Genomic DNA, 25,707 nt, shown 5'->3' on the forward strand with positions numbered 1-25,707 from the left:
GGAAGGACATTAAAAATTATATTTTAGAGGGTACAGGGCATTAATGATGTGTGAGGATGCATAGAGAGTATTACTAATGTATGAGAGGGGACGGGGGGGGGCATTATTAATATATGAGAGGGCACAGGAGGGCATTAATGTGTAAGGGCACAGGGGCGTTATTACTGTATGGGGCACTGTGGGGCCATTACATAAGGCAAAGGGGCATTATTACTGAGTGGGAGCACTATTGGGGCATTAATTATAAATCAAGGGGCACAGTTGTGGTATTATTTGTGGGGATATTAATAAATATATTATTACAGTAGACTAATGGGGGCATCATTAGAAAAAGAGAACGACTCAGATCGGAGAAGATGTCACTTGTGAGTCCCTGGATATACCTTCACTGTTCTCTTATGTGATCTACAGATCCTGTGTACAGCTGGGTTCTACCTCTATATGGTCCTGTATATAATCACTAATTCACTTGTAAGGGGTACACATCCTGTGTAGTACTGTAGGGTGGGAATGGTGGTTATATTATTCTTTGCAGCAGATACATTATGGCCCTGATTTACTAAGAGTGGAGTGTAGTTTTCTTTGTGGGATTTAATTCCCTACAATTTCTTTTTCATGGTATTTACTAAGGTTTCCCTTTACACATTTTTTTCCACATGCTTTGATCTGCCGGGTTTTCCACAGCTCAAATCCACTACATTTTCTGTGGAAACCTTAGTAAATATGTTGGGTTTTTGTGAAAATGTCTGGGACACGCCCCTTGTTGGCAGTCATGCCCCTTTTTCGGGTTTTCTCAGTAAAATGGAGAGTAAGTAGGAGAGTTAGTTTTTTCAATTATGGGACAAATTCAGGCGCAAACAGAATTTGGTGCACAACCCAAAAAAACATTGGGGGGGGGGGGGGCTCATGGTGACAACAACCCTAGTGATACCACTGCTCCTTAGAGTTGCATTTCATCTCTAAGGAAATTTCTGCTGCCATTTCCTGACTGCCCTTGGGGAAAAAAAACCCTTGGCACTGATGGCTATACAGCTAAGTTTTAGAAAACCCTACACCCCTGCTGCCACTACAGACTATGTTCAACAGCATCTTGAATAAGGTCCACCATTATTTTTATTTGTACTTATCCCAAAAAAAGGGAAAGATCCCACTTGTTGTAAAAGCTGATGTCTCATCTCGTAATGCAACACGGTCTCCAAACTATATGGGAAGTTGCTTGCAGATGAATTGTCAGGCCTCCTGGGGCTTCACCTGGATCAGACTGGCTTTGTTTGTTCTCATAAAACATGAGATAACACTCGATGGGTGCTCTAAGTCATACACCAGAATAGAAAAGCGCACCCGCTTCTGATGTTGCTTTCTCTGGATTCCGAGAAGGCTTTTGAGGAGATGGATTGCAGGTTCCTAAAGGCCTCATTGGCTCAAAATGGGTTAAACCCTATGATGTTTCACAGAATTAAAGGAAAACTATCACTAAACTCCCCCCACACTAACCAGAGGAACGTGCTGATATGCAAATGATCTTCTAACTGGCACGAGCAAGGTTACATGCCTCTCTGTGACGTCAGTGCCGCTCGTCCGCAGCACCACCCGGCATATGAATATTCATTCCCTCCCTCCGCCTCTCCGTCTCCTCCCCGCACTGTACAGGACTCCACTGCACATGTGCCACTTCCTGTGTACACCCGGAAGCGGTCTCAGCGCAGTGGAGTCCTGTACAGAGCGGGTAGGAGAGGGGGCGGAGGAAGGGGATGAATATTCATAAGCCGGGCGTTGCTGCAGCCAAGCAGTGCTAGATGGAGCCTTGTAACCCGGCCCGTACCAGTTAGAAGATCATTTGCATATCAGGAATAATGAAGATAACGGGCAAACTGCTGGACGGATCCGGGTTTGGTAGGCAGCAAATTGATCAGTGTGCCCAGCACTACCAGCCAGTACCTCTGGTTAGTGCAGGGGGAGTTTAGTGACAGTTTTCCTTTAAGGCACTTTTCCGGGATCCTAAGGCACAAGTTAGGGTTAACATCTCATTGTCTTTACAAGTAGCAATGCGTTATGGTACTCGACAAGAGTGCTAGTTGTTCCCCTTACTTGTGATCTCTATGGAACATCATCTTAATGCCATCAGGGCTAATCCCAATATTTTCAGCTTCCAACAGGGTGCATATGCTGATGGGCGTATTTCTGTCCCCAATAGCTCTATCCCTGATGTTTGAATTATAAAGTGGTACTCTGGAGAAAAAAAAAGTGCTTTCAAATCAACTAGTGCCAGAAAGTTATATAGCATAGACTTGACTTTTATTTAAAAAATCTTATGCCTTCCAGTACTTATCAGCTGCAGTATGCTCCAGAGAAAGTTGTGTAGTTCTTTCCCGTCTGACCACAGTGCACTCTGCTGCCAACTGCAGGAACTGTCCAGAGCCTGAGCATATCCCAATAGCAAACCTTTCTTGCTCCAGACAGTTCCTGACACGGACAGAGGTGTCAGCACTGAGCACTGTGGTCAAAGTGGAAAGAACCACACAACTATTTCTGGAGCATACAGCAGCTAAAAAGTATGGGAAGACTTAGGCTAGGATCACACTACGGAATTTTTGAGTGGAATTTCATAGCAGAATTTGCAATGGAATTCCACTGCACAGTGCACATGGATATTTCACGATTGAAATTCCTCCGCCAAGAGAATGATCATGCTTATTCTTTAGTTGGAATCTGCGCCGCAGACATTGCAGTTTGTGGAGACAGCAATGTCTGCAAGGTCCTAATGCTGCTGGGAACACTCAGAGTCTCTGGACAGATTTTGTCTGGCCAGAAATTCCATAGTGTGAACCTAGCCTCACATTTTCTAAATAGAAGTAATTTACAAATCTTTATTACCAGAGTACTTCCACTTTAGCAACCATAAGATTAAATGAGAATAGAAGATTGGTAGATAAATCGCACTCACCCTCTGTAGTTGCAAAAAGTGAAGATTTATTTCCAAGGTATACAACTGGAAAAACTAGGCATGAGGTGTGGAGGGGTTCCGAAACAAACAACAAGAAACTTGTTGTTTGTCTCGGAACCCATCCACACCTCATGCCTAGTTTTTCCAGTTGTATACCTGGGAAATAAATCTTCTATTCTATATTATTGTCTGCGAATTCATTCATTTATCTGCACCCCCTGGTATTGCTTCAATTTTTGAACTGCCTCCCCTGAATCAGATATTCATCTTTCAAGTATTGTACCTGCAAGCTGTGCCACTATTCGTCTTCTACTGTATTTATAAGATTAAATGGGTACTGCAGTGTGGGAAAATGTAAGTGTCTGATCACGGGGGGGTCCAACCGCTGGGTCCCCTGCGATCTCCTGCACAGCACTCAGGCTCTCCTTGCGCCCTCCATTTATCTCTATGGGAAAGCAGGAGATACACGAGGACAGCGCTTGGGTATCTCTGGCTCTCCCATAGAGATGAATGGAGGGCGCATGCTGATCCCTGCTCCGTGCGTGAGGAGAGCCAGAGTGCCGTGCAGGAGATCACATGGGGTCCCAGTGGTCGACCTCCTGCGATCAGACATTTATCCCCTGTTCTTTGGATAGGGGGTACATTTTCCTACACCAATTTAATGCAACAAAAACTATGGAACTGAATATTTCCCTTTTGGTGCCAGATGGGTCACGACTAAAGGTGACCCATCACTTTGTATGCCAGAAGCACTCCATTACATATCTCGGAGTGTATATCCCCTCAGACCTGGCCTATAGTTAGAAATTAACTTCCCGCCCCTCTTGGTGAGATTCGGGGCTGTCACGATTCGGCTTCCAGGTAGTGGATCCTCTGTGTCAGCGAGGGATTGGCGTGGACCGTGCTAGTGGACCGATTCTAAGAGGCTACTGGTTTTCACCAGAGCCCGCCGCAAAGCGGGATGGTCTTGCTGCGGCAGTAGCAACCAGGTCATATCCACTAGCAACGGCTCTACCTCGCTGACTGCTGAGAAGGCGTGGAACAGAAGGACTAGGCAGAGGCAAGGTCAGACGTAGCAGAAGGTCGGGGGCAGGCGGCAAGGTTCGTAGTCAGGATGGGTAGCAGAAGTTCAGGTACACAGGCTTTGGACAACACTAAACGCTTTCACTGGCACAAGGCAACAAGATCCGGCAAGGGAGTGCAAGGGAGGAGACTAGATATAGCCAGGGAACAGGTGGGAGCCAATTAAGCTAATTGGGCCAGGCACCAATCATTGGTGCACTGGCCCTTTAAGTCGCAGAGAGCTGGCGCGCGCGCGCCCTAGAGAGCGGAGCCGCGCGCGCCAGCACATGACAGCAGGGGACCGGGACGGGTAAGTGACCTGGGATGCGATTCGCGAGCGGGCGCGTCCCGCTGTGCGAATCGCATCCCCAACGGCCATGACAGCGGGACCGACCGGAGCGCTGCAGGGAGAAAGACGCCGTGAGCGCTCCGGGGAGGAGCGGGGACCCGGAGCGCTAGGCGTAACAGTACCCCCCCCCTTAGGTCTCCCCTTCTCTTTGTCCAGTAACTGCCTCCCCTGGGATGAGGACACCGGGAAAGAATGGAGGGTTTCCTCAACGGCAGGCAGTACAGCAGGAGTGGGAATGGGGAGGGAGGGCAGAGGGCGAGGCCTGGCACGGGGCAGTGTGACACCAGGACGGGGGCCATGGGGTGGCACAGAGGCTTGCCTGACGGGACTGGGAGGGGGGGAGAGGCACTTCCTGTGGCAGGCAGAGTCCCAGTTCCTGATCTCCCCGGTGGTCCAATCAATGGTGGGGGAATGAAGCCGGAGCCAAGGCAGACCGAGGAGAACCTCAGAGGTACAGTTGGGGAGAATGAAGAATTCAATCCTCTCAAGGTGGGGTCCAATAGACATGAGGAGGGGCTCTGTGCGGTAACGCACGGTGCAGTCCAATCTGGCTCCGTTGACCGCGGAAATGTAGAGCGGCTTGACGAGACGGGTCACCGGGATGCTGAATTTATTAACAAACGACTCCAAAATAAAATTTCCTGAGGCACCGGAGTCCAAGCAGGCCACGGCTGAGAGGGAGGAGCTGGCTGAAGAAGAAATCCGCACGGGTACCGTGAGACGTGGAGGATCAGACTTGGAACCAAGAGACGCCACACCCACGTGAGCTGGGTGCGTGCGTGCGTTTCCCAGGCGTGGAGGACGGATAGGGCAATCCACCAAGAAATGCTCGGTACTGGCACAGTAAAGACAGAGATTTTCTTCCCTGCGGCGATTCCTCTCTTCCTTGGTCAGGCGAGACTTATCCACTTGCATGGCCTCCTCGGCGGGAGGCCCAGGCGTAGATTGCAACGGATACTGTGGGAGAGGTGCCCAGAGATCTAAGTCTTTTTCCTGGCGGAGCTCTTGGTGTCGCTCAGAAAAACGCATGTCAATGCGGGTAGCTAGATGGATGAGTTCTTGCAGATTGGCAGGAATCTCTCGTGCGGCCAGCACATCCTTGATGCGACTGGATAGGCCTTTTTTAAAGGTCGCGCAGAGAGCCTCGTTATTCCAGGATAATTCTGAAGCAAGAGTACGGAATTGTACGGCATACTCGCCAACGGAAGAATTACCCTGGACCAGGTTCAACAGGGCAGTCTCGGCAGAAGAAGCTCGGGCTGGCTCCTCGAAGACACTCCGGAGTGCAGTGAAGAAGGCCTGGACTGTGGCTGTGGCAGGATCATTGCGGTCCCAGAGCGGTGTGGCCCAAGACAAGGCCTTTCCTGAAAGAAGGCTTACTACGAACGCCACCTTAGACCGTTCTGAAGGAAACAAGTCCGACATCATCTCCATATGCAGGGAACACTGAGACAAAAATCCACGGCAGAGTCTGGAGTCCCCATCAAATTTGTCCGGCAGGGACAAGCGGAGGCTAGGAGCGGCCACTCGCTGCGGAGGAGGTGCAGGAGCTGGCGGAGGAGATGGTTGCTGCTGTAGCAGGGGCAGAAGTTGCTGTAACGTGGCGGTCAACTGCGACAGCTGCTGTCCTTGTTGGGCAATCTGCTGCGATTGCTGAGCGACCACCGTGGTAAGGTCAGCGAGACTTGGCAGGGGCACCTCAGCGGGATCCATCGCCGGATCTACTGTCACGATTCGGCTTCCAGGTAGTGGATCCTCTGTGTCAGCGAGGGATTGGCGTGGACCGTGCTAGTGGACCGGTTCTAAGAGGCTACTGGTTTTCACCAGAGCCCGCCGCAAAGCGGGATGGTCTTGCTGCGGCAGTAGCAACCAGGTCGTATCCACTAGCAACGGCTCTACCTCGCTGACTGCTGAGAAGGCGTGGAACAGAAGGACTAGGCAGAGGCAAGGTCAGACGTAGCAGAAGGTCGGGGGCAGGCGGCAAGGTTCGTAGTCAGGATGGGTAGCAGAAGTTCAGGTACACAGGCTTTGGACAACACTAAACGCTTTCACTGGCACAAGGCAACAAGATCCGGCAAGGGAGTGCAAGGGAGGAGACTAGATATAGCCAGGGAACAGGTGGGAGCCAATTAAGCTAATTGGGCCAGGCACCAATCATTGGTGCACTGGCCCTTTAAGCCGCAGAGAGCTGGCGCGCGCGCGCCCTAGAGAGCGGAGCCGCGCGCGCCAGCACATGACAGCAGGGGACCGGGACGGGTAAGTGACCTGGGATGCGATTCGCGAGCGGGCGCGTCCCGCTGTGCGAATCGCATCCCCAACGGCCATGACAGTGCGGCGCTCCCGGTCAGCGGGACCGACCGGAGCGCTGCAGGGAGAAAGACGCCGTGAGCGCTCCGGGGAGGAGCGGGGACCCGGAGCGCTAGGCGTAACAGGGGCTGACCTATTTCTCCTGGAATAGGAAAAAATTATCTTGGTTGGATTGGATTAACATAATAAAAATGAATGCCTTGCCACACCTTTTGTACTTTTTCCACACCATACCGATTTTTTTTCCCCCAAGTAGCTTTTTAAGGGAGTTAATAGCCCAAGGTTGGCCTCTCCCATTTGGTGGTCTAGAGGCTCCTGATTGCCACTGTTACTATATAGTGTAGGTTCTCACAAGATTTATGGATTTTTTTTCCATGGCAGGGACTCAAAGCATTGGACCGCCCTTGAAGTGGCAGCCTTGACTCAAGAACCCACACCGTTTACTTGGCTCTCCAAGTGCACCTTGTCTTGTTCGATTGTGGCTGCTTTGCCCATGGTCATTTGGGAAATGGCGTCAATTAAACAGGCCTATATAGATAGCATTCATATTCTCCAGCCCTCTCAGTCTGACACTGTACAGTACACAATGTTCCACATTTAGTGGTGATGTCCTTTACTTAAGCCCTTTTGGGGCAAGGTAATCCCTCTCATAAATAAGATATCCAGTTTTGCTTCCGGATACCCCAGAGTATGTGCTTCTCTTGATGTTCCCAGCGTTTTGTAAGCACCTGTCCAGAATGCTAGCTTATTTTATGTCAAAGGGGTTATCCAGGGATAGAAAAGCAGAGCTACATTCTTCAAAAAATAACACCACACCAGGTGAATGGAGCCAAATTGTAATACCACACACAAAATGAGGACAGGTGTGGTGCTGTTTTTGAAGAAGCTCTGTTTTTCTATTCCTGAATAACCCCTTTAAAGGCAGCACATACTAAGGGGTTGGAAGGATACTCATCTGTCTTCCCTCCCAGAATGGTATGCTTAAATACTCCAACACTGCATAATGAAAGAACTGCTGGCTGACTAATATGGTCGGAAAGATCGGTTTTGGGCCACTTGGCAACCCCAGCTGGACTTCTAGTAAACTCCCTGATAGCTGCCTCTTCTCCTCAATGTCTGCAGTATGTGACGGTTGTGCTTCACATTCCAGTTGAGGGAGACTAATATAGACTCATTGGCTTAGGTTTCTTCTGTCCTGGTTGGTCAAGAGTTTGATTTGTTGTTTTGTTTTGTGGGCACTGCCCCAGTGGTTCACTTACTGCTCATTGACCCTGATTGATTAGATTAAACAACACTCTGCGCCTAGCTCGGCTGCTTGTATACGAACCTTTAATACTTGACAGAACCGCTTTCCTACCTGCTGAATTGAGGTCCTGTGTTAATATTTAGCAGGCAATTGTGTACCACGATTGTTCTAATTTTTTGTTTTCCCTTCCTTCCCTCCTTTTTTTTCTTTTTATACCCTATGGTTATTTTTTAATTTTAAATAAAAGGAGTTTTGAATGCAAAATATACTGAATATATATATATATATATATATATATATATATATATATATATGCTGAAATTAAGATAATTTTGGAACTGAAGGTGTTCAACAGAGAATATAGTGCGTATTTTGATGCCACCATAAATTTAAATGTAGTATAAAAATGTGCTTTTTTTTCACAAATACATAATTATGGGACATATTTTTTGTACATAGCTTTTGAAATTGAGGAAATGCACGTAAACTTTTATCATATTGTTTGCCCTATGTTAGGAAATACCCATGTTCAGGCCATATTTTGTTGCTTGGCCACATGGTGGGACCCAAATGGAAAGGAGGACCCTTTGGCTGGCACCATTATAAGAATGATAGGCCCCACTCTATGGGGGGAATTTATAATTGTATATAGAGCTTTTTTCAATTTTTTAATGCAGAAATTTGCGCAAGAGTTTTTTTTGCTAGATAGAATTCTTCATAACCACGTCTGCGGTTAAGTTTACCATAGAGCACTTTCTACTGCAGAATTGAAATTATTAAAGGGGTTATCCAGGAAAAAACTTTTTTGTTATATATCAACTGGCTCCAGAAAGTTAAACAGATTTGTAAATTACTTCTATTAAAAAATCTTAATCCTTTCAGTATTTATGTGCTTCTGAAGTTAAGGTTGTTCTTTTCTGTCTAAGTGCTCTCTGATGACACGTGTGTCGGGAATCGCCCAGTTTAGAAGAGGTTTGCTATGGGGATTTGCTTCTAAACTGGGCGTTTCCAGAGACACGTGTCATCAGAGAGCACTTAGACAGAAAAGAACAACCTTAACTTCAGAAGCTCATAAGTACTGAAAGGATTAAGATTAAAATTTACAAATTTGTTTAACTTTCTGGAGCCAGTTGATATATAAAAAAAAGTTTTTTCCTGGATAACCCCTTTAACTGCATGGTTGTTTTTTTAACGCAAAAAAAATCCGCAAATGCACACCACCTTGGAGGACACTTACCAAAGTATTCTAAAGCATCTGAGAATTATATTAACTATTTTGGGACAGTTAGGACTACTACTCCCATCATGGACAGTCTCTGCCCATGATGGGAGTTGTAGTCCAGGGGCTGAGTTGCAGATCGCACCGGGTCATTCTCCAGAGACCTGCTGCGATCCGCATTTATTAACTGTAAAAGCCAGCGGAACATGCCACTACACTGCGCTGCCCGCCGGCTCCTGTATACTGTATCACATTTCATAATCCCCGCCCGGGAGATGGGAGTTCTGATTGGTGAAAAGCTATTCACCAATCAGAGCTCCTGTCTCCCGACGGCGGGTATTACGAATTATGAGCGGTGTATACAGGAGCCGGCGAGCAGCACAGTGTAGCCGCATGTTCCGCCGGCTTTTTACAGTTAATAAATGCAGATCGCAGCGAGTCTCTGGAGAATGACCTGCTGCAATCTGCACCTCAGCCCCTGGACTATAACTCCCATCATGGACAAAGTCTGTCCATGATGGGAATAGTAGTCCTAAGAGTGCTGCAGCTGGGGGATGTGCAAGTGCCATTCCTCAGCGCTGCATTACTCAGTCCCGCAGACTCAGAGGGACAGATTGAGTTACACAGTCCAGGCCTGACTCTGTACTCATTATGCATTTTGCATAATGGGAACAGAGCCTTTCTGGCAGTGTGTTCCCAAACAGGGAGACTCCAGCTGTTGCTTAACTACAGCCCCCATGATGTTTATGAACACGCTGCATTATGTGCACTCTCCCCAGTGGAGAGCACAAAAAATTTACTAAACCATATTTCTTGTTTTTCTTTTTTTCTTATTTCAGATACCTGAATGAGGACTACTTCAGATTTGGTGGACTGCGACGATGACCAGCGTTTTTTACATTTCAATAAAATGGTTAACGAGGGCTGTAGGGGAGTGTTTTTTTTTTTTTTTTAATAAAACATTTATTCAATGTGTTGTGTTTTTTATAATAGAATTTTCAGGCTAACGCCAACCTCTAATTATTATCCCTGTACCCAGCGCCACAGGGGTGTCGGGAAGAGCCGGTACCAACAGGCCTGGAGCCTCAAAAATGGTGCTCCTGAGCCTAGGCCGTAACAGGCTGGTGTTATTTAGGCTGGGGAGGGCCAGTAACAATGGTCCTCGCCCACCATGGTAATGTCAGGCTGTTGCTGCTTGGTTGGTATCTGGCTGATGCTGAAAATAGGGGGAACCCTATGCGTTTTTTTTTTTATTATGTGTGGTTTCCCCATTTTTTCATTATCAGCAACAGCCTGGCGTTACCAGGGTGGGCGAGGACCATTGTTACTGGCCCTCTCCAGCCTAAATAATGCCAGCCTGTTACCGCCTAGGCCCAGGAGCACCATTTTTGACGCTCCGGGCCTGTTGATACTGGCTCTTCCCGGCACCCCTGTGGCGGTGGGTACCGGGGAGCAATAATTGGGGGTTAGCACTAGCTGATTTTAGGGCTAACGCTAAGCCCTGGCTTAGTAATTTATTCTGTCAATAATACGGCTTCCACTACTAAGCTGAAAATTCAATTATAAAAAACACAACACATTGAAAAAATGTTTACGTGACCCTATTAAATAAGATACTTCCTTAAAAGGTGTTAATCTATGGCATGTGGACTGCAAGGTGCTTATCTCACAAAGAAATTTAAATTACTTGGTATGAGAAGTAGGCAGAGCAGGAATTTCAGTCCCTGCTTTTCCTTCAGTGTTATCACTTATCCTAAAACTGCTGAGGAGAAATAACTGACTGTTACTAAATCTGTGTAAGATTAGGCTGTATATAGACATATATTCTAGGACAACATTGGATAATAAAGCTTTAACTGGTAGTATGTTAATTTTTGCACCATGGGCCTCTATTGGGTCTCTCAGTACAGACGTGGCTCCCAATTACACTAAGCCAAAGAAACTTTAATGGTATGGAGATGCTGAACTCATTTTGTAGGCAGAGCAGTGAGTTCAGCAGCTACCTGCCTCTTGCAGTGCCCCCTCCCATGTCAGAGGAGAAGTTTCTGTCAAGGGGGTGGGACCAAAATTGAATTTACGATTCAGAAAAAAATCTGATTTGTGTAGCATTAAAAGGGCAATTCAATGAGTCATTAAGTTTTCAAAAAACCTTTCACATTTCCTAGGTAGAAGGTCAAAAGTTTTAATTGCTCAGGGTCTGAGTGTTCAGACCCTGACCAATCGCTAGAACGAGCCTGGATGAGACTGCGCTAAATGCATTCTCTTTCGACACTATGCCATGTGACCAAAACTGCCCCATACTGTAACTCTATAGCGCCATCTTGGAGCACATGCAAAGAGAGCAGGGAGAAGCAGCTCTCAACCATGCTCTTCTTCTGCTAGTTCTAGCTATCAGTCAGGGTCTAAACACCCACACCTGACTGATCAAAACTTTTTATATGTCCCCAGCCCTCCTGTATATTTTGGTTTGGTCAGTTAATATTTTAACATAAGGGGTCCTAGAAGGCATTGCACAGGACATCAACCAACCAACCGAACTATGAATAACAGAAATACAAATCATACCTTTAAATATCTGCATTAACCCAACGACTATAATAAGTCCCAGTGCTAGAAGCTTCCCGGCAGTGAATATGTCCTGGATCCGTGTGGCCCACCGAACACTTGTGCTGTTTACCCATGTGAGAAGTACTGTAATTAAAGAAAACTGTTCAGGTTTGATGCAAGTAACACTTATTTATTTTATTACTTTTATTTTGCTTCTACATTGTTATCTGGGTTTATATGCTCTTCACTTGAGTGATTGTTTGCGTACCTTGAAAAATTAAGACCAAACATTTCACATCCATTATATGGCCCCACACCCATCATATTAAATCAGTTTACTTCATACCAGGAGTACTCAGCTGGCAGACTGCAGTCCAAACCATGGGTGCCAATGGTCTGACCCTGCAGTGGCCTGCCTCTCCCAGCCGGTTTGGGGAACCTGTGCAAGAAGTGATCAGCTTTCTCTGCATTTGTCTTTAGGACACCAATAAAACTGGAATGCAGAGCACTGGCTTTAGCGAGGGAACACTCTGCCTATAGGTGCTGCCTACATTATTCTCCTCAGGCCAGACCTTACTAGAAGAGGCCAGAGCAGCTCTGCAGCACAGGAACAGGAAATAGTGGCACAATTTATTTGGGGCATAGTACTTTGGAGGGCAGTGGCACAGTTTGTAAGGGGTATAGTAGCACAGTTTGTTAGGGGAAGTGACCAAGTACTTTAGGAAAATTGACACAGTTAATAAGGGAAGCAGTGGCACAGCTTGTTAAGGAGGCAGTGGCACAATTCATTAGAGGGACAGTTGCATAACTCGTTGTTTTAAGGGGTACAGCGTTTGGCAATATTATATTTAGGAAGCACAACATACGGCAGTTTTGTTTTCAGCATACAGTATGTGACAGTATATTCAGTGATGTGGAAGTAGAAAACATATTTAGGGGCACAGTGTGTGGCAGTATTCATTTCATAATGGAAACTGTAGATTTACATAATTTGCACTTCAGTAGCTCATTTTAACCTGTGACATTATTAGGCAGGCACTGCCTCTTCCTTGCATGGCAGTATGACGACTAGGTGTTAGTCAGGCCTTCATTTTCTGTTCGAACCCTTGCTAAAAGTAGTTGAGTACTTCTGCTATAAAGTATGTAGGTACTTTACATCAGCTTCCTTTCTGTCATCACACCTATACTTCTTCTTATGTGAGACCTTTGGGCCAAGTGTGACTGCAACTTCTGCCTGTCCTTTAGCTAAGACTATTGCATTTTTTTTTAAATTGTTTTTATTCAACATTTTCAAAAATAAATAAATTACAAAACAGTGAACAGTAGCAAAATAACTATTTCCAGTCATAAAGGCAAATGAGGAGAAATAAATTTAACATCAGGTCTTCAAAAGACACAGAGTAAAAATAAGTTCTCAGATCAATAAAACATAGCAAAAGCTTGATATTGTGCATAAAAATTATTGCAACCAAGAGTAAGCAGGACTGTGACAGGAAATGAGATGTCCTTAGTTTCACCAGTGCTCCCTGAATGGGCACTACTAAGGAGTTACTTGCAAGGGTGGCCCTCAACTTCTTGCTAAAGGTACCAAGTGGTATATTGAAAGTGTCATTTAAAGGCCATCTGGGGCCAAAAACAACTTATCCCCTAATCCATCTTGGCTACAGCTCTCCCGTGCAGGAGGCATGCCGGCCACAGTGTGACGTCACGGCCAATACACCTCCTCCATGTAGTTCTATGGGAGAGGCAAGGAGGCAGCTTTCGTGTCTCCCCGCTTCTCCCATAGAACTGTATGGGGAGGGGGCGGAGAGGTGGCGTAACCATCGACCTCTCTAGGTCGACCCTACGCACATCAGCACTCACACTGAGCACTAATGCGGGGGCCCCGTGCAGGAGATTGCGAGGGGTCCCAGCGGTTGGATCCCCGCAATCAAACACTTATCCTCTATTCTGTGGATAGGGGATAAGTGTTTTAACGCTGCAGTTGCCCTTTAATGGCCATTTGTATGCGAGAAGGCAAAGTGAAAATGTAGCTTGCCCACATGCTTAAGAAGGTTTTTACTCTCATTTCCCAATCAATGTGGAATAAGAAATATAATTTTACCAAGAAGAGTTTATGTGGAGAATCGAGTGGATACATCCATTTCTGACGTATCTTTTTTCTAGCTGCTGCCAAGACAATGTGTAAGAGTTTTAGGTGTCCACTCATCTAGACAATCTCCACTGCATGTCAAAAGGAATGTAATTGGTCAAGTAGGTACTTGTGAATTTACTAACTTTCCTCCAAAAAGGCCTAATAAGAGACCAGTAGGCACAACAGCAAAGACAATAGTGTTTGAGGTAAATCTGTAAATGAAGTAAGTGGCATTTCTATGGCGCCATGTCATACTCCATCTATGGCCAATTTAACCATGTCATTCAGGTAAGAAAATCATGTTTTTTATTCAGCATAGCCCATTATCCGATTATATTCAGTGGTATGGGAGATTCATTGATGACATTATTACCATCTGGAGCGGAGATTAATCTCCTATACCCCTGTTTCTGAATTACTTGAATAGCAGTGGCTATAATTTAAATTTCACATATAATGTAAATCCTACAGACATGGTATTCTGGGAGAATACATCCAGACCTCCACACATCATAAACCGGTATCTGGTAACACCATATTACGGGCAGATAGCAACCGCCCTGTTCACAGTAGCAATCCCCATCGGGGAGCTGACATGCCTTAAAAGAAATTTCTCAAATAAAAAAGATTTTAACAGTGAAGCACAATAATTCAAAGAATACTTCTGTGTAGAGGGTACAATAATCAAGAACTAAATCGCGCCATGTACATTGTAGCAAAGAAACAATGTGATGTATTAATACACCTTAAGGGTACGTTCACACGGGGGAATTTTTTTGCGGGTTTCCCGCTGCGTATTTGAAAGTGGGCGGGCTCTTCTCGGCTGTCCGCATCAGATTTTTCGCGGCGGAATCTATGCTGTGGAAAATCCGCCGCAAGCCCCATTGAAGTCAGTAGGGACTGTGGCGGATTTTCTGCAGCGTAAATTCCGCTGCGGAAAATCTGCTGCAGGCAGCCGAGAAGAGCCCGCCCACTTTCATATACGCAGTGGGAAACCCGCTAAAAAATCCGCCCATGTGAACGTACCCTAAAACTCACAAGAGCAGATCTGCTTAGTGACCAGTTCTCACAATGACCTATAGACCCAACTTCAATAAAATTAAAAATATAGTGCACCAACGTCCACGAATATTAAAAGAAGATGAGAAACTTGCAAAAATCTTGAGCAGAGGGTGTGTGATTGTACCTAAAAAAGAATCTACCTTACGTGATATGTTATCCACTGTATAGTTACAAATACAGGAGTAGAGTTGAGCGAACTCGGTTTGACTCTAACCGGCAATGAAATAAGCCCCTAAACACATTTATGACACTGCCTAAAAACTCTAAAACCCTGTCTAACACTGTTGGGAATGTATTCAAGTAGTTTTAAAGTGTTTTTAAGGCTCAGTTATGGCAACATGCGGTAACCCATGGTAACTATTACAGCTTGCTCATTCTTAGGCCTATTCACACCAAAATAGTGGCATGAAGTGACCTATTTTTACTTTTCGAAAACATTAGAGGGCTTCAAAGTATAGCAGCAATTTTCAAAATTTTCATGAAAATTGCAAAATCTGAAGGGACAGATGTTACAGAACTACAACTCCCAGCATGTCTGGGCAGTCTAGGCATGCTGAGAGTTGTAGTTTTGCAACATCTGGAGGGCTACCGTTTGGGCACCATTGTAATAGTGGTCTTCAAACTGTGACCCTCCAGATGTTGCAAAACTACAACTCCCAACATGCCCAGACAGCATGCTGGGAGTTGCAGTTTTGCAACCACTAGGAAGGCAGCAGTAAAGATCACTTTACTGCCACCTTCCTTGATTCTCCGCGCCGTCGCCTCCCTACCTGAGCTGCTGATCTCCGCTGATGCCACCGATGATTGCCGGTCCCCACCACATCTTGTCCACAGGTACCGGTCACCATCTTCTCCCCCCGTTCTGCTCGACATCCAGGGGTGGGCAGAGCGGGGGTTTCCATGGTAACCCCCCGTCGTCAACTGCCATTGGTCAGTACTCATTGATGACTAATGGCAGGGGATAGGAGGAGGTGGCACCACTGCAACTTCGCTCCTATCCCTTAGGATGAACGGGACTGTCACTGACAGCTCCGATCATCCCTATTTTCCGGGCGACCAGAGTTCGGGCTCATGGTGTCGGTCAGAGAGAGTGCACTGCTGAGGTAGGCCTCAACCTAGTTGTTCAGGTGGTGGTTTACATCCCTTTAATGACTCACTTCAGGGGAGCATACAGGATGCAGAAACTTATGTGATGTCCCAGTACAGGACATGGTCCTGCACTGCAGTTAGGCCCTATCAGGTTGAGTCTCTTGGTGACCTGGGGGCTCCCCTGCAGGGTCTCTCCTGCTGTTTCTATAATGTTATTTATCCTACCTTATGTGTAGTCAGTGTCCTAATGTATAGCTAGTCTAAAGAACCTGCAAGTTGTCTAAAGGACCTGTGAGATTGTCACATGTTATGTTACGCAGTCATATGAATTGTTGTCACGTGTTCCACCAGAGAGCACCAGCTTAACCTATGACCTGCAGCTTGACCAATGGGCTTTAGTTCAGCCCCCCCACTAAAAAAAGGGGTGGCCATTACAATCTCTCTTCTCTTATGATCTTTGCTGAGGAACAGTTTACACCAGAGATCTAAGTGCAAGTGACCAGCTACCTGAAAGGCCACAAAGCTACAGTCATTCCAGTAATTCAAAAGTCTATGTCTGCTGTCACTACAAGAAGTCAAGTCCTGCACATAGTTAAGCCTCAAGATAATTGTCTCAAGTCTATTACAAGTATAATTGGTCCCAGCAAGCTGCGAGGTCTTCTGAGTTCCTGGCCACCTCTCTGGGAATCTGGCCTAGCTGTGAAGATAATACCATCTGTCTTAAACTCAGTAAAGCCTCTGTTAAACCTTAACTGGTTGTGGACTCTCCTTTCCTTAACTAGCCATTGGAATAGCAGGGATACCGTTCGTGTGGTTCCGGTACCAAAAACCACTCTGGCGTCATGAACACTAGGGGTTAACAACATCTTTCCCCAGGGGTAAATACCATCTGGTCCCAATACCTACACCGTTACACCCGTGGTCCTGCCATACACCGGTGGTCCACCACACAAGATGCCGCCACTGCTGCTGCTCCTGCCTCTTGCTGGGGTACTGCTGGCAGAGGTAGTGGAGTGTTGACTCTGCGGAGAGCGGAGACTGGTCCCCCGCTCAGAACGTGTTTGTTGCTGGAAAGCTGTGGCAAGCTGGCTGCGTAGCTTCTCCTTATATGAATCCAATTTTGGGTGCGTTCACACTAAGGAATTCCTGCGGAATCCACCGCACTCAACATTAACAGCAGTGTGAATGGGTCTTCTGCGAGACCCGTTCACACTGAGCAGTTTCAATGCTGGACAATTCCGCCGCTTAAATTGTTCCCACAAAGAAAGAACATGTTCATTCTTTGCGCAGAAGTCTGTGAGAATTGCATAGCCGTCAATGGTGATGGCACAGTGCTGCATGGTCCTACTGCCAAAGTATTTTGGTGGCGGTGGCCAGATGGAATCTCCGCTCGCCTTCTCAGAAGGTGAGACAAATTCCCCTATTTTGGGTTTATACCAAGGGTCTAAGAGTGTGACCATCCAGTACTCTTCTCTCCCCTTCAAGCCCACAATATACGTGTTATTGTGCAAGCAGAAAGGCATACACCTAGCCATCCTTGCCAGCTTTTCTGAGGGCCCAATTTGTTCCACCTCCATCCCATACTGCCAAGGTTGTTCATGCTCCTCCTCGTCCTCATCAGTGTCGCCTTGTGTAAGGTCCTTGTCCCCTCTCTCTTCTATAGAGTCCATCTCCAAATCCTCCTCAGGTCCCACTACTTCCTCATCCAACTCCTCCTCTTCAAAGAAAACATCCGTACTGCTGCCATCAAGACGTGTAGTCTCCTCCCTCCCTCCTTCTTCCATCATCACCGTCAGCAAAAGGAATATCTGAGGCATTACATCCCCAGTGTCACTGTTTTCCTTGCTGACATAGCTTGTAGCCTTCTCAAAAGGCACGAGCACGTGACAAATGTCCCTGATTAGCTGCCAATCCCTGAGCTGTAAATCACACTGGCTTAAGAAATTGTTTTGCTGTTGCATGAGAAAGTCGGTCACTGCTTTGCGCTGCTGGGAGAGATGGTCCAGCATGTGTAAAGTGGAGTTTCACAGAGTTGGAACATCGCAAATAAGGCAGTGTGGTTGGAAGAGCGTTTTGGCACTGTAGGTGAAGCAAGTCATTTTAAAAAGCATACGAATGGCTAAACCGAATGTAGAAACCACTGGCTTGACACCTGGACAAGTTGTCAAGAAACATTTGACCACAAGGTTTAGCACGTGTGCCAAACAGGAGTGCGTCATGCCATCTAGAGGCAGAAATTTGAAAATGTTTGTGCAGTTATCGTCGACAATGTTGCCCCATGTTAGCTCACCACTTGGGAACCAGTGTGAAACCTTTTGTTACAGACAGGGCAGCAGCTCCTCTGATGTGTGGCTTTTCTCGCCCAAGCTCAGCAGGTGTAACACAACATGGCAGCACTTGATTTTTCAGCGATGAAAGGAGAGTAGGGCAGAAGGAGGAAAATAAGCTATGCTCTACCCCGTGGGGTGCAAGATGTCCATGGAGGAGGAGAATAGGCACAACCGTGGAGGTATCACTACAATTTCCTGGCCTTGTTGCAGAGGAGCCTCCTTCTGCAAGATGAACTCACAGAGGAGCCTCATTCTGGCTGTAGCTACTACTCCATATATCAACCGTGGCATGCACACAGACTAGTTCATGGAGTGGCCCACCCTCTCTGCCACTATGCAAAGTGGGGATGGTTTTATTTGCAAAACAATGGCGACAAGGGCTGGGCACACCCCATTAGTTGCCTGAAGGCAGCGGAGTCAATAAGATGGTATGGGAGGGCCTGTACCACCAACAACTTGGCCAGGTACGACTTAAGGCGCACTACAACAAGGTGACTGAGAGAATACTGTTGTCTGGAGGACATGGATTCCCCAATGGATAACTGACTGGATCAGGGAGGAGGAGGCCATGACACAGATAAGTAAAAATCCCAAACATGTGCTGCCTGTGGAAGAGGCTAGTCTGTTAGACAGTTGGGAGGTATCTGGAGGATCATCAGTAGCAGCAGCAGCAGCATTTTCCTCATGTTGTGGGGCGTCTCAACTGTCCCACATGGCCTTGTGGTGATGTTCCATGGGGAGATTTATTAAAACCTGTCCAGAGGAAAAGTTGCTGAGTTGCCCATAGCAACCAAATTCCTTCTTTCATTTTTGAAAAAGCCTCTGAAAAATGAAAGAAGCGCTCTGATTGGTTGCTATGGGCAACTCAGCAACTTTTCCTCTGGGCAGGTTTTGATAAATCTCCCTCCAGATGCCTACGTAGAGATGTAGTTCCTACACTCGGACCCTGGACACAGCTTACTTTCTGTTTGCAGAGATGACATATTGCCATGTTCTCTGCCTCAGATAAGGTGGAGAAGAAGTTCCACACGTGAGAATATTGGACAGGAACTGCACCACCTCACTGTGCCCCTCCTTTGGATGGTTTTTAACAGAACTTGAACAGGCAGCAGTGTCGCCATCACCTGAGCTCATCAGACCAGCAGCCCTACACCTGTTCCATTTACAGTTTCCCCCGCCCCCTACCTCAGCTACGCTCTTCTTCACTGCCACTGCCACTACCCTCCTGCTCTAGACACGTCAGCTCAGTCCCACGTCCTGTCCAACATCACATCATCATCAACATCAAACTCTTCATCATCCATGCCTCTCCTCTCTACATAGATTTCTTGGGCTCATTGCTTCCCCTCAGCATAGACACATTGACACCTTACAGTATCCTCACCACGCCTATCACCAACAGTCCTGCTTGAGCTGGGCTCGACCACTGATTCTACCTCCGCCACCTCGCCAACACACTACAAAGCTTGACTGTCCCCACACAACTTCTCCTCATGGTTAGTACTATCCTTCTGCATAGGAGCAGAGGGGGGGAGGCAAAGCTAGAGATAAGGAAGCACAGCATCTAGGATGGCCCTTTCCATTTCCCCATGCAAGTGTAGTTGCAAAGGCATCCACTGACTGGTGGCTCACCGTCAAATTGTCATAGTCTTCCTCCTCAGAAGTCGTATGACAGAAATATTCCAGTAAAGCCGGATCATCCTGTGAAACCAAATAACCTCTCTCAGGCAGTGAGAGGGATGGCTGATGCGGCACCTGACACCACATGACCCCTGTTGCAGCTACCTGTACTAGTACTGCATTAACATTCTTACTGGCAGAGAACATGGTGGGGGTATTCTGCCCTTTAAGCTGTCCACCAACCCTGTCCACCAACTTGTTTTTTTTGGGTTACTTTTATCTTTTTGGGGTAATTTTTCACCAACCTACTTGTCAAATCTAGGCTTCAATGCTTTGAACGTTTTTTACGTGGCAGAGATGACAGCACAATGTGTACTGAATGTGTTTGCAGAACAATATATAATGCACCAGAACCGCATAACACTACAGGCTAGATACCTGTAACTCAAACATGCTTTTTGGATGGCAGGGATGACAGCAAAATGCGTACTGAAGGTGTTCACAGAAATCTTTTATATTCACTACTGTGTTGACAGGCCCTATAGGTATGCAGGTGCCATTTGAATACGCTTTGTAGATGGGTGGCACAGATCAATGCACCTCACTGGAGCTGGTTCTGGAACACTATTCAAAGCTCATGCTTGAGGCTGTGGATTTGTGGTAGAAAAAGATGAGCCCTTCAGAGGCTGTGATTAAGATGTCCACTTATATGCTCTTTTGGTGTATAGGGGGTTGAATCCTGTTTACACACACACACACACACACACACACACACACACACACACACACAGTCTCTTTCTAATCTTTATCTATCTCTTTCTAATCATTAGCTGTCCCTATTTCTCCTCTCTTTGCAATCTGTGTCTCAGTCTCTATCTTTCTAATCACTTAATTTCCCTATGTCTGTCTCTCTCCCTCTCTCTGTCTGCTCTCTGCAGAAGTTCCCAGCAATTTGAACTCTGTAGGTGATGTCAGTGCCCTTTTATCTGTGTCCCTGGCTGTGTCCTATTGGCCTTTGTGCTTGAATGACACAGTAAGCAGCAAATCACATGCTTGACCTGGGTTATAATGGGATCTGCTGCTTTCCCACATTATCTCACCACCCCCTGCCCGCCATGCTTCTTCCATCCGCCAAAAAAACATGCTTTCATTTTTTTTGCGCTATTTACGGCTCACGCAAGCCGAACTGGTAAAAGCTCACGTGTCCGCTGAGCCAGAAAAATCCTAAAGTTCAGGTCGGATTGCTCATCTCTATACAGGAGATACTAATTGGTTGCGGAACAAGGGGTCCTATTGTTGCGGTAGTATTCCATGTAGAACTTGTAGACACAGCAAACCATGCAAGGAGTTTTTTTTTATGCAGTGGGTACAAAGTCATTTAGAACGTTTAGTAATTTAGTCAATCATTGAATGTGATCTGTGTAACAAAAAATATATTGGCTGTACAACACGAAAACTAAAAATCAGGACATTAGAACATTTGAATGACTAGTAAAAAAAACATTAAAGGAGTAGTCCAGTGGTGACTCTGGTGAACAACTTATCCCCTATCTTAAGGATAGGGGATAAGTTGCTGATCACGGGGGGGTCCGACTGCTGGGGCCCCCTCCGATCTCCTGTACGGAGCCCCGACAGCCCGCGGGAAGGGGGCGTGTCGACCTCCGCACGAAGCGGCGGCCGACACGCCCCCTCAATACAACTCTATGGCAGAGCCGAAGCGCTTCCTTCGGCAATTTCAGGCTCTGCCATAGAGATGTATTGAGGGGGCGTGTCGGCCGCCGCTTCGTGCGGGGGTCGACACCCACTATCTGGCCGGAGAGCCGGGGCCCTTTACAGAGAGATGGCTGGTGATTATACCAGCAAAGCTTGGGTTTACTACTCACCTGTTGTAGAAGTGTATATCAACTGATAAGCACTAGCGGTAACCATCTTTGACAAAGTGTGCATGCGCATGAAAAGCGTTGCGGTGTACGGTATGGGAAATTCGGTGTAAGCAAAGGAGATGTTATGGAATGAAACTGCATTTTCATGCATATCCAATAAAGAACTGTTTTTATGGAAGACCTGGATTAAGAGAATTTTCTTTGCTGGGCTTTGTGCAGATCCATGCACTCCACTAAAGGGAAGGTGAGCTGAGGAAATCGTTTTATGTAACGTCTTTTATTGTTTGTATTTGATACCCATTTTATGACCTGAGAGTGTCCTGAGAGTGATTATTTGTGTATTTAGTAAAAGGAAGGATTTTCAAAGAGTATTCCAAAATATTAAATGGGCATTGTCAGATCCAAAAACGTTTTATATGTTGTTACTGCTGAAAATTAACTCCTTGCCGACCCATGACCTACATGTAGGTCATGGACCTGGTGGGCGGTTTGGGACCGCGCCATGACCGGGAGATGTCCGCTGATATCAGCAGCTGACATCTGTTGGTAATGACAGACATCAGAGATTGCCCCAATGCCGGTCATTTAACCGTTTAAATACCGTGATCTATACAGATCACAGCATTTCAAAATTAAGTGCCGCTATTTCCTGGTGTCTAGTGGTCCCATAGCCCCCCCCCCCCCTCGATAGAGGGTGTCTATGGGTTGCTAGGGAAGCCCGAGGTCTTACCATGTCCTCAGCGTCCTCCCTGGCTCTGAGATTGCTTAGGGCTCCCTTATTGATCTATGTAAGCCATAGGGAGTCAAAAAGTGTTTGTAAAAAAAGTTAAAAAAAATGTTAAAAAAATACACATATTTGGTATCGTTGCATGCGTAATTGTCCAAACTATTAAATTATTATGTTTCTGATGCATGATGAACGGCGTAATCGCAAAAAAAATTCAAACCCCAAAATTGTTGATTTTTGGTTACAAAAATCCACATAAAGTTTCCATCCAGATCTGAGTAATGATCTACTATGGAAAATGGCAGACCGTTGTGAAACAAGATAGCAACCCCCCATCGATTGAAGGTGTATGTGGCTTCCGAACATTCACCTAACCAGTTGGATCTCAATTTGGTTTGGCCATTCAGCTTCCACTGTGTGGCCACAGCAGAGCAGAGGAGAGGCATTAAGCTGCAGAGTGGAGCTCCTTTCTGCAGCATGGAAGCCTCAGCACAGGGGGAGGAAGCGCTTCCTCTGATGATTGAAGATGAACACCACCGTGCACGGGGTTCTTAGAATACTAACTCCAAACTCCTGATTAGCATATGGAGAAAAAGGAAGAATATGTTCGGAATGAAAGCAAGGATCAGTGGGTATCAATTTCATTAGTATCACTCTACAAGCCTATACCAGTAGGTTACCAGTAGGTTAGTGCTGGTAATGCTAATCACAGATTTCCTTTAACCCCTTAAGGACTCAGCCCATTTGGGTCATAAGAAATCAGACAATTTTATTTTAACGTTTTCGTTTTTTCCTCCTCGCCTTCTAAAAATCCTAACTCTTTTATATTTTCCTCCACAGACTAGTATGAGGGCTTGTTTTTTGCATGACCAGTTGTCCTTTGTAATGACATTTCTCATTTTACCATAAAATCTATGGCACAACCGAAAAAATACTATTTGTGTGGGGAAATTGCAGAGAAAACCGCAATTTAGCAAATTTTTGAAGGTTGCGTTTTCATGCTGTACACTTTACGGTAAAATAGAGGTATTTTCTTTATTCTGTGGGTCAATATGATTAAAATTATGTCATGATTACATACTTTTCTATTATTGTATCGCTTAAAAAAAATCGCTAACTTTTTAATCAAATTAGTGTGTTTAAAATCCCTCTATTTTGCTGACTTAAAACTTTTTCATTTTTCTGTATAAACAGTGATATGAGGGCTCATATTTTGTGCCGTGATCTGTACTGTTTTTTTTTTTATACCACATTTGCATATATATAAAACTTTTAATAAATTTTTTAATACATTTTTGGGGAATAAAATGTTATAAAAAAGCAACAATTTTGGACTTTTTTTTTTTTTTTACATTCACCATACAGGATAATTAACATTATATTTTAATAGTCGGATATTTTTTTTACACATTTTTTGGGGGAAAAGGGACAATTTACACATTTATTGGGGGGAGGGGATTTTTCACATTGTTTTACTTTTATTTTTTACTTTTTTTTACTTTTGTTTTTACACTTTAATAGTCCCCAGAGGGGACTATTTATAGCAATCATTTGATTGCTAATACTGTTCAGAGCTATGCATAGGGCATAGAACTGATCTGTGTTATCTGCGATCTTCTGCTCTGGTCTGCTTGATCTCAGACCAGAGCAGAAGACGCTGGGGGATGGACGGAGGCAGGTGAAGGGACCTCCGTCCGCCATTGCAGATGATCGGATCGCTGCAGCAGCGCTGCGGGTGATCCGATCATGCATTTTTTCTTACCACACTCCTGCAGATGCTGTGATCTATACTGATCACGGCATCTGAGGGGTTAATGGCAGACATCCGCGTGATTGTGGATGTCGGCCATTACCGGCAGGTCCCTGGCCGGGAACTGCCCCGCATGACCAGAGCATTGCTCCGATGCTCGCGGTCATGTACAGGACGTTAATGTACGTCTGGTGTTCACTGGAGCTTCCCTGCTTTGGGAAGCTGCAGTGAACACCTTTATGTGCCAGAATGAAAATCTGATTTGGTTGACCCAATGCATCCTTGCATTACCTAAATGGCCAGTGTTGTGAATGACTGATATATAATGGCACAGGTGTAAACTTGTGGTCTGGCTGCAGCTTCCTCTACTAGTGATTGCTGATCATCTGGATTGAGAAAATCCAGATTTGTGGTGATGAGTTGGTTACAGTGCCAACTTCTTTTTAAAAAGGGACCATAGACAATCCCTTGGCAAAAAAAAAAAAAGAAGAGGACAAGTGAAGTCAGGAACAGGAATAACAGGATATTTTTCCAGAAGGTATATCATCTTTGTTGTAGATTGTGGTTTGGAACATAGGATTTTTCTACAGCAGACTAGTTTCTTTTATCTGGCTGCCATCTAGGGGAAGATAACTGTAATGTACAGGAAGGATACATTGGCTCAGTTATTAGGTCAGGTAGTGTTTACCATACCATATGTAGCTTTAGAACTCATGGATATGAAGAAGCTCAGTCATCAACAGCTATATCATACTGCTGTGCAACTCCTAATAGGATATACATTAAAGTGTGCATAGATCGAATACATTTTTGAAAATAAAATCCCATTCTCTGCTATGTGGTGTTGGCAGCATAATGTCCAGGAAATCACATAACACGCTTGTTAATCTAGGATAAAAGAGAAGGGTCTGGTATGTAAAGAGCAAGTGGGAGGATTTTACTACATATTTGTATTGTCATCAAAATATGCTGAGGCTTTATTTACCTAAAAGTAAAATAAAAAGTATGCTAAGGTTTGTCCATGTGGTGAACACTTGGTATAGGTGATGCAGTGGTCGCCGGTGAACGTCAGCCCTGATATCCTGAGACCCAGAGTCCACCCAATAACATAAGAAAGCAGAATTATAAAAAGTTGTGAAATAACTGTGAAGGACTGAACAATCTATCTGTACATATCACCATATCTTCCAATGTATATAAATGATATAATATGGCATGTTAACATTAGTTACAGTGACAAGTGCAAACATTGGCAGTTAGATGGAGGGCCAGGTAAAACACCGGGCCATCTAAGCAGGGGTTATGACTTTTTTTTTATTTTCTGGATGCTTCTAATACAGATGACACATATAATTGGTTCAAACACCCCCATGATGATTGACCGGCAAAAGGATATTGCATTGTGGCAAAACATCATAGCAAGTAACAATGCTAGCAT

General features: G+C 45.6%; 1 protein-coding gene across 7 annotated transcripts in view; it reads right to left on the minus strand.

Moving 5' to 3' along the window:
• The window catches only part of SLC7A10 (solute carrier family 7 member 10), a 196,524-nt gene that overhangs the window by 61,417 nt on the left and 109,400 nt on the right, over positions 1–25,707 (minus strand). For all 7 annotated transcript variants that reach the window (XM_056525780.1, XM_056525782.1, XM_056525779.1 and 4 more), the window contains one exon: positions 11,693–11,818. In XM_056525780.1, the coding sequence (XP_056381755.1) occupies positions 11,693–11,818 (126 nt within the window). The remainder of the gene's footprint in view (positions 1–11,692; positions 11,819–25,707) is intronic.

Source organism: Hyla sarda, chromosome 6, assembly GCF_029499605.1.
Source record: "Hyla sarda isolate aHylSar1 chromosome 6, aHylSar1.hap1, whole genome shotgun sequence".
NCBI lineage: Eukaryota > Metazoa > Chordata > Amphibia > Anura > Hylidae > Hyla > Hyla sarda.